Source organism: Gadus chalcogrammus, chromosome 20 (genome assembly GCF_026213295.1).
Source record: "Gadus chalcogrammus isolate NIFS_2021 chromosome 20, NIFS_Gcha_1.0, whole genome shotgun sequence".
In the NCBI taxonomy this organism is placed as follows: domain Eukaryota; kingdom Metazoa; phylum Chordata; class Actinopteri; order Gadiformes; family Gadidae; genus Gadus; species Gadus chalcogrammus.
The window spans coordinates 22858815-22871162 of NC_079431.1; the positions used below are offsets into that span (position 1 = coordinate 22858815).

The 12348-nt window shown below is 43.6% G+C and overlaps 3 protein-coding genes across 12 annotated transcripts in view; 2 read left to right on the top strand and 1 right to left on the bottom strand.

The window, feature by feature from the left end:
- Positions 1–2555, top strand: part of pfkla (phosphofructokinase, liver a) — a 31118-nt gene extending 28563 nt beyond the window's left edge. The window contains exons 18-22 of one of the 2 annotated variants that reach the window (XM_056579089.1): positions 60–121; positions 376–487; positions 695–794; positions 884–989; positions 1078–2549. In XM_056579089.1, the coding sequence (XP_056435064.1) occupies positions 60–121; positions 376–487; positions 695–794; positions 884–989; positions 1078–1225 (528 nt within the window). In that variant the 3' untranslated portion in view covers positions 1226–2549. Of the gene's footprint in view, positions 1–59; positions 122–375; positions 488–694; positions 795–883; positions 990–1077 lie in introns of both variants that reach the window. The other variant, XM_056579090.1, reaches the window with a different exon arrangement.
- On the bottom strand, positions 1752–7214 carry LOC130372945 (uncharacterized). 9 transcript variants are annotated; one of them, XM_056579092.1, is made up of 15 exons: positions 6488–7213; positions 6048–6325; positions 5410–5466; positions 5193–5319; positions 4850–4939; positions 4594–4772; positions 4449–4491; positions 4256–4373; positions 3842–3953; positions 3684–3754; positions 3267–3496; positions 2520–2640; positions 2397–2438; positions 2291–2315; positions 1754–2210 (listed from the first exon to the last, which is right to left on the bottom strand). In XM_056579092.1, exons 2-15 carry the CDS (start codon positions 6100–6102, stop codon positions 2062–2064), a joined length of 1419 nt encoding a protein of 472 aa, XP_056435067.1. In that variant the 5' UTR covers positions 6103–6325; positions 6488–7213; the 3' UTR covers positions 1754–2061. The 9 variants fall into 9 exon arrangements, with proteins under 9 accessions (XP_056435071.1, XP_056435070.1, XP_056435072.1 ...); XM_056579091.1 differs by having other exon boundaries at positions 6048–6116; positions 6220–7213; XM_056579095.1 differs by having other exon boundaries at positions 1753–2210; positions 2520–2637; positions 6048–7214.
- A 1274-nt stretch (positions 7215–8488) lies between these two features.
- Positions 8489–12102, top strand: tmem169b (transmembrane protein 169b). Its single transcript, XM_056579802.1, has 3 exons — positions 8489–8645; positions 9275–9596; positions 9968–12102. Exons 2-3 carry the CDS (start codon positions 9320–9322, stop codon positions 10600–10602), a joined length of 912 nt encoding a protein of 303 aa, XP_056435777.1. The 5' UTR covers positions 8489–8645; positions 9275–9319; the 3' UTR covers positions 10603–12102.
- Positions 12103–12348: the final 246 nt, after the last annotated feature.

Consider the following 12348-nt stretch of genomic DNA (forward strand, 5'->3'; position numbering starts at 1 on the left):
TCTCGATGTTGATTTTAAAAGGGAGAGCTTGAGGCAGTGATTCTCCCCCCTCTCCTCAGACCAACGTGGAGCATTTAAAAGAGAAGATGAAGAAGGATGTTCAGAGAGGTCTCATACTGAGGTAAACACCTTCTGCCCCTTCTGGCTCGGAGCTCCTCAGCAGCAAATCCATGTCGCTCAGTCATCTGTTTCCTGTTTTTTCTTGGCTTCTAATGATTTGGTATGATAAGTTGTTTTAGTGTGATGAAAAAGGTTGATGATGCATCAACTGTTAATACATGACATCAGATATGATCAGATGATTGGATGGGTCCTTTATTCCAACCCAGTGGCCTTCTGTCTGTTGTTTACCACTAAGACCCTTTGTCTCAACAGGAATGAGAAGGCCAACCAGCACTACACCACAGAGTTCATCCATCAGCTGTACTCTGCGGAGGGCCAGGGCGTCTTCGATAGCCGCATCAATGTGTTGGGACATCTTCAGCAGGTGATCTCACCCACTGTGTCTCTGCAGTGGAGGAGCCAACCTTGAGTATTAGGATGTTGATATGAGTATTTCCTCTATAGGTCAGGATGTAGATGGGTTGTGTTATCTGTTCCTCTGTCCCTACGGAGGGTCCCCCAGCCCTTTTATAGGTCAGGATGTAGATTGGTTGTTATTATATCAGTCTTTTATCTGTTCCTCTGTCTCTAGGGAGGGGCACCCAGTCCTTTCGACCGCAATTTCGCCACGAAGCTGGGAGTAAAGGCTGTTCAATGGCTCTCTGACAGAATGAATGAGAACTACCGACAGGGTGAGGACAACAGAGAGCAGAAGCACTATTGTTTATGAACCTATCCGAGACTTCCCGGCAGTAAGTCGGTTTGTTCCGTCTCCCCACAGGCCGCGTGTTTGCCAACTCCCCAGAGACGGCGTGTGTGCTAGGACTCAACCGCAAGGTGGTATCCTTCAGCCCTGTCACAGAGCTGAAAGAAGTGACAGACTTCAAGTAAGCCCAGCACAGACCTCATCCATTTAATAACCTGTCCGTCAACAGCGCATGTCAGTGTGATATAGGTTCCTCTTGTTCTCGCCAGGCACCGGATGCCCAAGAACCAGTGGTGGTTCAACCTGCGCCCCATGCTGAAGATGTTGGCCAAGTACCAGACCAGCTTCACCCAGTACGTCCCGGGGGAGATCGAACACGTGACGCGCCGATCCCTAAGCATCGACTCTGGGTTCTAGCGCTCTGCAGCCTCAAGTCTTCATCTGTCTCTCCTGCCTTCTCAGTACTGCACTGCCCTGCTCCAGAGATCAGCTGTCAAGGGTGGCTATTGGTTTAAGTACTGCTCAGTGATGTAGAGCAGATGCTACAACAGTGCTAGATTCACGTCCTAGCTCTGCTTTGAGGTCATTCATGCACTTAAGTAGTGAAAAATTTCTGCCAACTAATTTATTCTGTTGTTTTGTTTGTTTGATCACATGATAGTATAGGAAAAACAAATCGACTTCATCACATGAAGTTACAACTGAGGAATACTGGACAGGCCGTCAGTGGAACTAGTGTGTGATGTCATGATGCCATTTGAATCTAACTGGAAACTGACCGATTGTAATCATGTGATCGGCAGGTCATTAGTTAGAGGAAGGGTTGATTTAAAGGGAATATGATAGGACGGATCAAAATACCACTGTATCCTTTTCAACTATTTAAATCTCACACCGCTTTTCATTAATTTAATGTAATTTCTGTTGACTGAAACATTAAGCACATGCACGCCATTACTTTATCAATATCTAAATCGACATGAATGTATGTCTGCAAAATCTATTTGTGAAATGGATTACATAAAAAAAAATTCAACAAAACATTTGCATATATGTTTAATTGTTTATCTTAAGACTTGAACACAACACTAAATTATAAGAATATAGAACTTACAAACATAAATAAACATTAAGAGTTAAACAATTGTCTGACCCATAAATTCAATTTTTCTTCAGGGCAAACTAAACCTATTAAACCCAATGCAAATGACCGACATCTAAGAACTGTAGTCTCAGGTATTTAAAGATCCTGTTCAGCTGTAAGTGAAGGAGAAGGGGAACACCTCCTCCTTGGCCGGCTCGTCTTGGCTGGCTCCGCTCCCCACAGGTCTTTTAGAGGAGAAGGAAAAGTGGAACTCGCCCTCTGGTCTCTGGGCTTCATTGAACAGAAACTCTGGGCCTGCTGGGACAGGTTTATCGCTCAAGCAGCTACAACACAACCATCGGGACACGACCACGGTATTAGGCTCTTGGGATAGTTACCACTGGGGGATTCAGAGTCGCCCTTCTGTAGAAAGACAAAGCAGTGATGTGTTTAGAAACTGTTTCGGACTGTGATTGAAATGTGTCGAGGGGTTCGTAGAAGTACCTTTCCACTGAAATATGAGCTGGTGAAGGCGAACGGGGAGTCCTGTGAATACAGGTTAATATTAAACAAACTGTAGCAAGGCTACATCAGTCCAAAAAAGCTCCTTCCCTTCCTTGCCCTGACCTCTTCCTGAGCAGTACCCATGTCAAATCCAAACCCAGAGAAACTGGGGGTGCTGGGATCGGAGGTAGTGGAGAACAGGAAGGTGGGGGACTTGCGGTGGGAGGAGACGCTGGGGCTGCTGCTGAGAGAAGGAAGGTGACCACACGCTAGCCTCAGTACTGACACCGTCTAACTATCTTACTGCATCTTCTAATCATCAACAGATGGATCATTTATTAATATCAGGATATTCAAGAGTACAAAGGAATGCACTGAACACACACTCTCTAGTAGCATATAATGTTTACCTACTTGCGATTGGTGTGAATTTAAGGGTGGTGAGAATTCTCCTTGAGCGAGAAGCAATACCGAACAGACCACATCATGTGAAAGGCCAAGACGGAAGTAGTATTTCTCTGTGAGGATCCCTTCCATAATATTGTCAGCCTCTTTAAGGGGATGGTCCTCTTGCCTAAGCAGGGTTACGCTGCAGGCCGCTTCACAGCTGATGGCTAAATCGTCTTGCTCAACCTTGGACCAAATGTCCTACACAGTTGTCCGCATCAGTCATTAGGGTCCGGGTAAAAAGATCCCCAAGTTATCCTTTAAAATTCAGATTCTGCCTTTACTGATGATATTATGCTTCTGGATATATCCTTGGCATATTCTCAATTTACATGTTGTAAATCCTATTAGTTTTACTGTTGGCTGCTATGCCACCCCTGAATGAGGTGATTCTCGGCTCTGTGGAGGCAGGCCCCCTCTTACTTGATGGAGAAGGTGGGGGTGGATGGGACCAGCTTCATGCGGCCCGGTGCAGATTGAGGCTGGATCATGGGAGATAAGAAGGAATGAGGTGGGGCATTGTCTCTCTGATCATCATCATCATCATCATCCACGGCATCGCCTTCTTCATCTGCGAGTGGAAGTGGCTGCTCTTCCTCCTCCTCCTCCTCCATCATCTCCTCCTCTCTTGCTGGTAGGCCAGCCGGCTCATCCTGATAACAGAATATTGATGGTACTTCAGGATTTATATCCAACACTTTGATGCAATGTATTTCCTTGGTTTTCGTAGTAGACGGGTTCACATCCACACATACTGATCATACTTTACTAAATGGATTGATATTATCCTGTATTCATATCAATACAGTTCTGTATACAATACATGTAACAGCTCATGACCTGTGTCTTTGGTCCCCATTGTTGGTCTGGCTCTGCACAACCGGACCTCTGATCTGATGGAGGCTTCTGAGCTGAAGGGAATACATTAACTATCAAATGACAATACAAATGTGTAAGGAAAGGATGTGTTTGATTAAAGGATGAACCCGTTGACATACCCATGGCCTCCCGGTTTGACCCCGGGGGGTAACAGAGAGTTTCTGGGGCCGATCTCTTGTTCATGGCGTCGCCACAGATTTCCTCGCCGGTCAAACTTATGTTATCAACTTCCTGTAAAAGCAGTGCTTTAGTATGCAATCAATAGACCTTTCTAATACTGTATACAATATAGGGCTTGGTATTAATTCTTGATATTTATATATTCATTACTTTAATTTTGCTGCAGTCCAAGTGAAAAAGTAGTCTTCAGCTAAACGTTATAATGTGAGATTTGTATTAGTTGTGGGATAAGTGTTTTTTTATTGTTAAGGTAGTAATTGTTGGTCATGAATAGTAACACGTTGTATTGTTCCAGTTAACAGGTGAATAGTCCGTTCCCCTCTGTATGTATAAAGTAGGTCCGTTGTACCCACTCTGAGGGGTTCCTCTGTGGGGGTGAGATGGAGAGAGGCGATGGAGAAACTAGCCTCCACCTCTGGCTGTTGGTCGCGTTGTGCTACTGGCTCTGCTTCAGTCAGCTGGGCAGAGACGCTGTGAGGAATAGCAGGAGAGAGTTAACATCAAAGAAATTAGACTTTATATGTTTGATGATGTTAATGAAGATACCTTTCTGCTTGGCTCTCGCTGAGGGAGGAGTTGACTGCCGCTCCTAATCAGACATTATTCATTCATAAATCAACCATTTAAACCGCTGCATTATTTCCCAAGCTAGCTAGCTGTGTGTCATGTTCTTTTCATATGATGTGATTACCCAGTACATCCTCCTGTTTCAGGGCTATCTGATCCTCCAAAGCCTTAATCCGCCCCTCAATGTCCTCTTTCTCAGACTGAATAGCGAGGAGCTGTTTGGCCAGAGGATTCCTGCAGTAAAACTCTTTGTGCTGTTGGAACACGTTCCGGTAACTCGCAATCCTCTCCTCGTACTCCTTCCTTTGTGGATAAACAATTTTAAAATAATTCACAGAAAGTGTCAGAATGAAAATAGCAGAATAAGCAGATAAACATACTTATCTTGAATGTAGTTCTCCTGTTTCTTCTCCAGTTCTTCCTTCAGGGTCATCTCATAGTGTTGTAGAAGGCGGTTATTCGCCTTCATGCTGTGGTCGGAATTGTAATTGCAGTATATGTAGGCCTAATTCAAATATACACACAAACAATTATACAAATACACATTGCATCTCCCAGCCCGGTCTGGTTCTCCAGCCTTTGAGAGACTGATACGGGTAAGATTCCCATCTACCTCCATAGGACATGGTTCTTCTGACCAGTCACTGAAAATCCTCCAACCTCATATCACTCTCCATCTGAAATATGATGACCTGGCTGAGACCCCACTCAGAAGGGTCTAACCTTTTGGCGTTGTCCTTGATCTGCTTCACTGTGTTCTGCATCACGGTGATCTCCTCCTCCAGGTCCTTGATATGTTTATGCATTGTTTCAGTGAATGACTTCCTCTCTGTGATGTCCGCTCCGCAGGCTGTGAAAAATATCAGCTCAAGGGTTATGCTGGTCATTAGTGGAGGATTAAAGTCAATGCTCCTGTTTGTTCTAAAGAACCATCCCTTACCTTTTATCTGCAGAGTGAGCTCATCTCTCCTCCGAGAAAGCTCTCTTGTTTGTAAAGCTGTAATAATAGAGCACTAAAGTGTGATGCCACGTTTCCATAGCAGCCAGTTTTCGGTTCTAAACTAACCAAATGATCAAGGGGAAATCCTATGCCACCCGAACGTTTTATAGAAAAGGAACGATTTTTTTGCGAATTGATTTGCGAGTTTGCTTTACCAATGATGTAATTAATATTGAGAATAGATTGTCTTCATATAAAAAAAATAACTATACTAACGTCGTGTAAACTTTTCCTTTTAATACCCCAGGGGAATACATGAACGCCTCGACATGTTTCGATTGGTAGTGATTTTCACCTCTTGAAATTGATTTATGTTCTTTTTGAAAGAAACAACGCTTGGAAGAAATGGAAAACGCCATCTCTCGTTCGGTTGTTTAGAACCGAAAATCCGGTTGCCAGGACAACGTGACGTTTTCACTTTAGTACTCTTTTAGTATGTGATATTAGGGCAATACGGATCCAGGGTAACGTTAACTTTCTAGCTAGCTATTCTCTTAAGATGCTCCTATTGGCACGCTTAGCCTTAAAACTAATTAATAGACATTAGACAGGGAAATTTAAAATATGGATGAACTTGCCTAACTGGAAAATGGTTCTATCGAGCAGAACGACGGAACGTTGTTGTTCTTCCATCTAAAAACGTTAAACTAACACAGTTAAAACAAATGAGTTAAACCAACTGAGTTAAACTAAAGGAGTGGTTAACTAAGGAATTACACTAACGAGTTAAACAAACTGAGATCAACTAACGGCTAGGCTGCTCAACGCTGAGTTCGCGCGCTTCCGGTCCGCATGATGTGCCGGTGTTGTGTCGAGATCGGTTTCCCCATGGGTTTCACGTCGAGATGTGTTTCCCCTACAGTGTTGCCAGGTGGGAAATGTAGGATTATCGTACCAGAGACATAAAATTATCGTATTTTTAGGGAAATTATCGTACACCCGTCATAATCAAAATAAGGTGGCTATTGATGCGCTATATAGTCACTCGAGTGTTGAATAGCATCTAACGGGCACTCACGGCTTTGCGTTGGTACGGAATGGATTCATCAGCAGCCCCACAGTTGCGTTAGGCTAACGTGTCCCCCATAAACAATGACGGGTGGGAACTAATGAGCCAAATCATGAGGCCTGGAGGCCACCCACTGTTAGGAAATAGACATAGCACCAGGTTTAAAAGGGAAATAGTATTCATGATAACTGACAAGAAAATAAAGATCTGGTTTCACAGATTGAAATTTTATTATCAGAGAAACAACATTGTCTCTGTCCTCAAAATGACAACAATTCATAAAATAAACAAAAACTGCACTTATGAAAACTTAAAAGTGCCTACACCAGGTTCTAACTTAAAATAAAGTGCAGTTCTATGTGATTTTATTTTATGTTCTGTTCTGAACATAGTAAGGCAGCGGACATATGTTGACATGTTGCAGGAATGTCAAAGACCGTATTTCTCTTTGCTATGGTGCTTAAAACTCAAATAAAGATATTGTACTCTGCTTCTTCTTCTTTTCTTTTTTTTCTTTTTCCTGGGGCGGGCGCAGCGGACTATTCAGCCAATCATTGCCGTTGTTCTGAGGTAAGCTCACATTTAGAAAAGCACGATTGGCTTGAAATTTGTCACATGGAAAGAGATGCCTTCAGGGTTCACAAAAAAACAGTTGCGACAGGCTGATTACAACATATTACAACCACACATTCACTGAATGGTCAAATTATCGTATTTTTGGCCTTTTTTGGGATTATTGATCGTACATCGTACAGAGGGCCAAATTATCGTACAATTACGATAATTATCGTACACCTGGCAACACTGTTCCCCTAGTCCCCGCCCCCGTCCGAATTTACCCGAAGAGCGAAGGAAGCGCGCGTACACAAAAAGCTCGCCCACGAGCTGCTGTGCTCGTACCACAGAGGCACTTTGGAGAGAGCTAAGGTTCAAAACTGACTTTCTTTAGCGAGTTTTATCTGAAGATGTTGTATTGTAGATTTCTATCAATAAAAAATATTATTTTTGTGAGAGACTTTTCATTTTGAATGTTATGGACTTTTGGAAGGAAGTGTGCTCATTCATAATACTGTCAGATACTGTTCCCCCTCTGTTCCATAGGAAAGGAGGCTCACACATCTTTGAAATTCATACTGCTGACTTCTTTCCCCACATCAGATAAGTCCTGTGATTTTCAGGCTGATATCACTAAATTTGACCATTTAGAACAGGGGGAACGCATCCTGACAGCTTGGAATATTACTGTCAGATACCGTTCCCCCTCTGTTCCATAGGAAAGGAGGCTCACACATCTTTCAAATTCATACTGCTGACTTATTTCCCCACAACAGATAAGTGCTGTGATTTTCAGGCTAATATCACTAAATTTGACCATTTAGAACAGGGGGAACACATCCTGACAGCTTGGAATATTACTGTCAGATACCGTTCCCCCTCTGTTCCATAGGAAAGGAGGCTCAGACAAGCATTGCAAATGTTGCCATTTAATTTTGTGTTGATTGGATTTGAATAATAACAGTTTGTTCTAAAAAGTTAGTTATTAAAGTCTTTAATACTTGTCTGAGCCTCCTTTATATGGAACATCCTTTCCTATGGAACAGAGGGGGAACGGTATCTAACACCTTTTCCACGCAGGTAGGTCTTTAGAGAAAGCCCGGTTGTAGAAGATCAAGATGCAGATCTGTTTTATGTAAAATAATATAGAAGTCTAATAGGCTAATAGAAGTCTAATAGATATCAATGTTGTTATCAAGATTATTTTTTATTTTTTAGCAAATAATTGTCCTATATTATATCTGTCAAAATAGGCTATTTTAATCAAAAACACGTATGCGCATGGTGATATTTTTTTATGTAAATTAAAAATGGAATAACATGAAACAATTAATTCTGACCTCTTTCACATTGCGAACATGACTGCGAGGTGATTGGTTTGCGATCGGTTGGCCTATTGGTCAGTGATTGGGTCATGCAGAGGAAGGGGGCGGGACTAGAGGCCTCCGCTGGAACCATGGACCTATTGGCTGGAACCCAGTTTGCGGCGCATCTGGATGTACACACAACGGTGTGAATTGGATCGGCATGTGCCTACATAATATGGATCTATAACATCTAACATTTTAACCACTATGGTTGTGTGGCTGCTTATCTAACAGGTCAGATCAAGGTAAGATGTGCCGGCCTTTCAGGATACGGTGCATGGTTCCTGTGGGTGAGGAGATATGGGTGTGACCGATAGAGGGATCAACGTGGTGTCTGTGGATTCATTGTGAATTGTCATGTATTTTACTAATGTTAATGATCCTTCACGATAATCCTGGTGATGGTTTATTGTAGTTTTGGTATAAAGAAAAGACCTAGAGCAGCACTAGGTGATCAAAGCCAGGCGTCGACAGAGGCGCTCCAGATGCTCCTCATAAGACCCGATGAGCTAGAGGCTATTAAAATGCTATCTGATGGTTTCCGGCTCATTTCTTCTGTGTTTATTTCCATTTGTATGTTATTACGGAATCGGTCGCTCAAATATCGGTTCAGAAATATGTCGATGTCCCGATCATTGAGGTCGACGGCTCTGGTGAACAAAGCGGATGATGGAAGGATTGGGATCGCATCACCCCTGGCGCGCTGTGTGTGTGTGTGTGTGTGCGTGTGCTCGTGCGTGTGCGTGTGTGTGACACCGTGATGGGGCCCCCCTGTACATCAACTTATGGTTATTCCACTTAACTTGTCTTACTTATTCCATATCATCTTCCATATCTTGAAGATGAGTCTTTATCTCCATATGATCTCTGACAGAAGAGGAACCGAGCAGAGCTCCTGGCTGCTGAGGTGTTGGAGACCATGGCCGAGGCAGAAGAGCAGTTGGCCAAGGGGGAGAGCAGCTCCCAGATCATCTCCCTGAGGTCGGAGACCCCGGAGCAGCCCGCAGAGGAAGGGGGGATGGTGGGACCGGCCATGAGGAGGAAGAGGAGGAAGAAGAAGGACCCCCGTCCCGAGTCCATCATCGTGTTCCGGTCCGAGTCGGAGAGGACTGGCGGGGAGGACCACGGTGGGGAGGAGGGTCCGGAGAGGAGCGCCGAGGAGGCGGCCAAGTTCCTCTGCACGCCAACAAGTGAAGGTAAAACAAAGAAAACATGGGATGAATCATTTAATATCTAAAGTCACCCAAAGCAGTTGGTTAATCGTGATAGACGATACAAAGTGATACAAAAATGTTCAACTACGGTGGATTTTGAATAGTGTAATCAAAACTAGTTGTTATTTAGAAAATACAATGTACAAATAAAAAGTATTATTGGATGCAATAAGAAACCATTGAAACAACATGTTTCTCTTGAAGTAAGACTTTAGGTATCCTCATGTGGTGTGTGTGTGTGTGTGTGTGTGTGTGTGTGTGTGTGTGTGTGTGTGTGTGTGTGTGTGTGTGTGTGTGTGTGTGTGTGTGTGTGTGTGTGTGTGTGTGTGTGTGTGTGTGTGGATTCTCTACAGGTGGAGGCTGGAGCCTGCCCCCCGACAGCCGCTATGTCACGCTGACCGGCACCATCACCCGGGGCAAGAAGAAGGGCCAGCTGGTGGACATCCACGTCACCATGACGGAGAAGGAGCTGCGGGAGCTGGCCAAGTCCAAGGAGCGCCTGGACGCCGAGTGCGAGGCCGGCGAAGGCTCCTCGCGCCGCTGCGGCCTGGGGGTCTGCCAGGGGCCCCACGTGGTCCTCTGGAGCCTCTCCTGCGCCCCGCTGGTGTTCCTGCTCTCCTTTGTGACGTCCTTCTACTACGGCACCCTCACCTGGTACAACGTGTTCCTGGTGTACAATGAGGAGCGGACGTTCTGGCACAAGATCACCGTCTGCCCCTTCCTGATCGTCTTCTACCCCCTGCTCATCATGCCTGTGGCACTGGCGCTGGCCCTGTACTCAGCGGTGGTGCAAGTGTCCTGGGCCTTCGGGCCCTGGTGGCAGGCGGTCAGGGACCTGGAGAAGGGCTTCTGCGGCTGGGCGTGCGGGAAGCTGGGGCTGGAGGATTGCTCACCATACAGCATTGTGGAGCTGCTGGATTCAGACACCCTCTCCGGGACCCTGCAGAGCAAGGCCCCCTGCGAACTGGCCCAGACGTCGTCCGTGTGAGACCGGGTATGACTCTGCCTACGAGTGTTGGTTTCTCAGACAATCGATCAAATGCGGGAAGGTTTTAGACGATACACTGGAAAAGGTTTGATCATCTGAGGTAAAATCCTTCTTTTATTTAGAACTTGTCTTGCACTGCGCTGGCCTCATTTGGCCCTTCCATTTAAACTATTATTGCTATTTAAAATTGAAACCATGTTTGAATAAGGCTTGCAGAAATCAGAGAAGACCTTTTTTATCCTAACTCAAAGTTTATGCTCTCAGCTACTAATACCTCGGAAACAAGATCAGTCACACAATTCCTCCAGATTAAGTTATATTATTGTACAGCTGTTATGTCACTCAGAAAACTATAATAATTAGTGGCTTTGAGTGCTTGGAAAGGATAGATCTGAAGATGTCCATCACTCTATCACTCATTGCAACATTTTGGAATAACCTTCTTCATGTATATAATTCGTATTAACTTCAGTGTTTGTTAACTTATAACTGTGTTGTACTGGTGTACTACTGTACGAGGATGTGATCATTATCATCCGGTGGAAATACATAGTTTTCATAAGATGAGATCAATACATTTCTTCAATCTGTTGACATTTGAAGAAATGGACAACAGAAAACTGTAATGTACTTCTAATGATGTTATGAATCGATGTGTGCACTAAGCATCAGAAAATTATGTTCCATGATATCTCACATCATTTCAATCGATTTCCTCCTATTCCTTCAAGGCGTTTTAACGGGTGGTCTGTGGACCCTCCTGATTTTACGGCTAGTCTATTGACCCTCATATTTAACGGGTGGTCTGTGGTCCCTCCTGATTTAACGGATGGTCTATTCACCCTCCTGGCTTTGTGACCAGGCGGGTAACCGATTAAAGTACAACCGGCCCTAATCCGCTATTGGTTTGGGACACTCCCTACAATCCTGAGTCAAGACTAAATTCATCAGCTGACTTGGAGAGTAATCTCATTCTACTTTTTTGACATTTTCCTGATTAGTTGTATGTGTAGTGGATACATCGCTCTTTGGTGTTTGGTTTTTAGATCTGTTGTCCATTACTTTACACATGAGAGAAAGAGAACGTTGGTTAAGCCAACTCTTCTCTTTGTAACACCTTGTTGCCATGTATGTAAAGATGAGGATCACTGTCATATTTTTAATGTTAGGTAGCTTTAAATTATTTGAATAAATTTGAGGCTAGTCCACTAGCTCAAATCCTGAAAGTATAGCGATTTGTTAAAGATATTGAACACAACTGAATGAACACAATCTTTTGCAAAGGCATGATACAGTTAAAGTTTGTTCTGATGGTGTCGCCTGAAAGGTCAATGTAAAGATACTTAAAATACATCATTCAAACACTGTCTAAATGTACATTGAAATGCTGAAATCTTGCTGGTTTAGTCTGTATGAGATATTTCTTGATTTCATATGTTTGCCAAAGAGATGGAAATTGAATGGAATATAAATGAATGAAATAAACGTTTACAACATTATAAAACTATAATTTTTCATTTGTGTGACGTGTTTTTTATAAAACATGATAATAAGGATGAGAGACTTGGTGGTGAAGGCAGATAACAAATCCTTCACTGGGCTTTGAAGTGGATTTGTGGCATGCAGAGCTCACAGTTTGCTAATGTATGGTATTAATAGTAAAGGCTTTGCTGTATAAATACAGAAATAATTTGGTCATCTCTCTGTTATTGGATTGGAGAGAGGTTTTTGAGAAGTGGATTCCTC

Bases quoted from the DNA above. Each gene is read 5' to 3' on its own strand.
- LOC130372945 (XM_056579092.1), bottom strand. From the start codon at position 6,102: ATGGAAGAACAACAACGTTCCGTCGTTCTGCTCGATAGAACCATTTTC. The intron at 4,492-4,593 runs GTAATCACATCA...ATGTCTGATTAG, and splicing joins GAAACAGGAGGATGTACTGG to GAGCGGCAGTCAACTCCTCC. The intron at 2,641-3,266 runs GTAAGAGGGGGC...TCCTTCTCTCAG, and splicing joins ACCCCCACCTTCTCCATCAA to CAGCAGCCCCAGCGTCTCCT.
- tmem169b (XM_056579802.1), top strand. From the start codon at position 9,320: ATGGCCGAGGCAGAAGAGCAGTTGGCCAAGGGGGAGAGCAGCTCCCAG. The intron at 9,597-9,967 runs GTAAAACAAAGA...GATTCTCTACAG, and splicing joins CTGCACGCCAACAAGTGAAG to GTGGAGGCTGGAGCCTGCCC.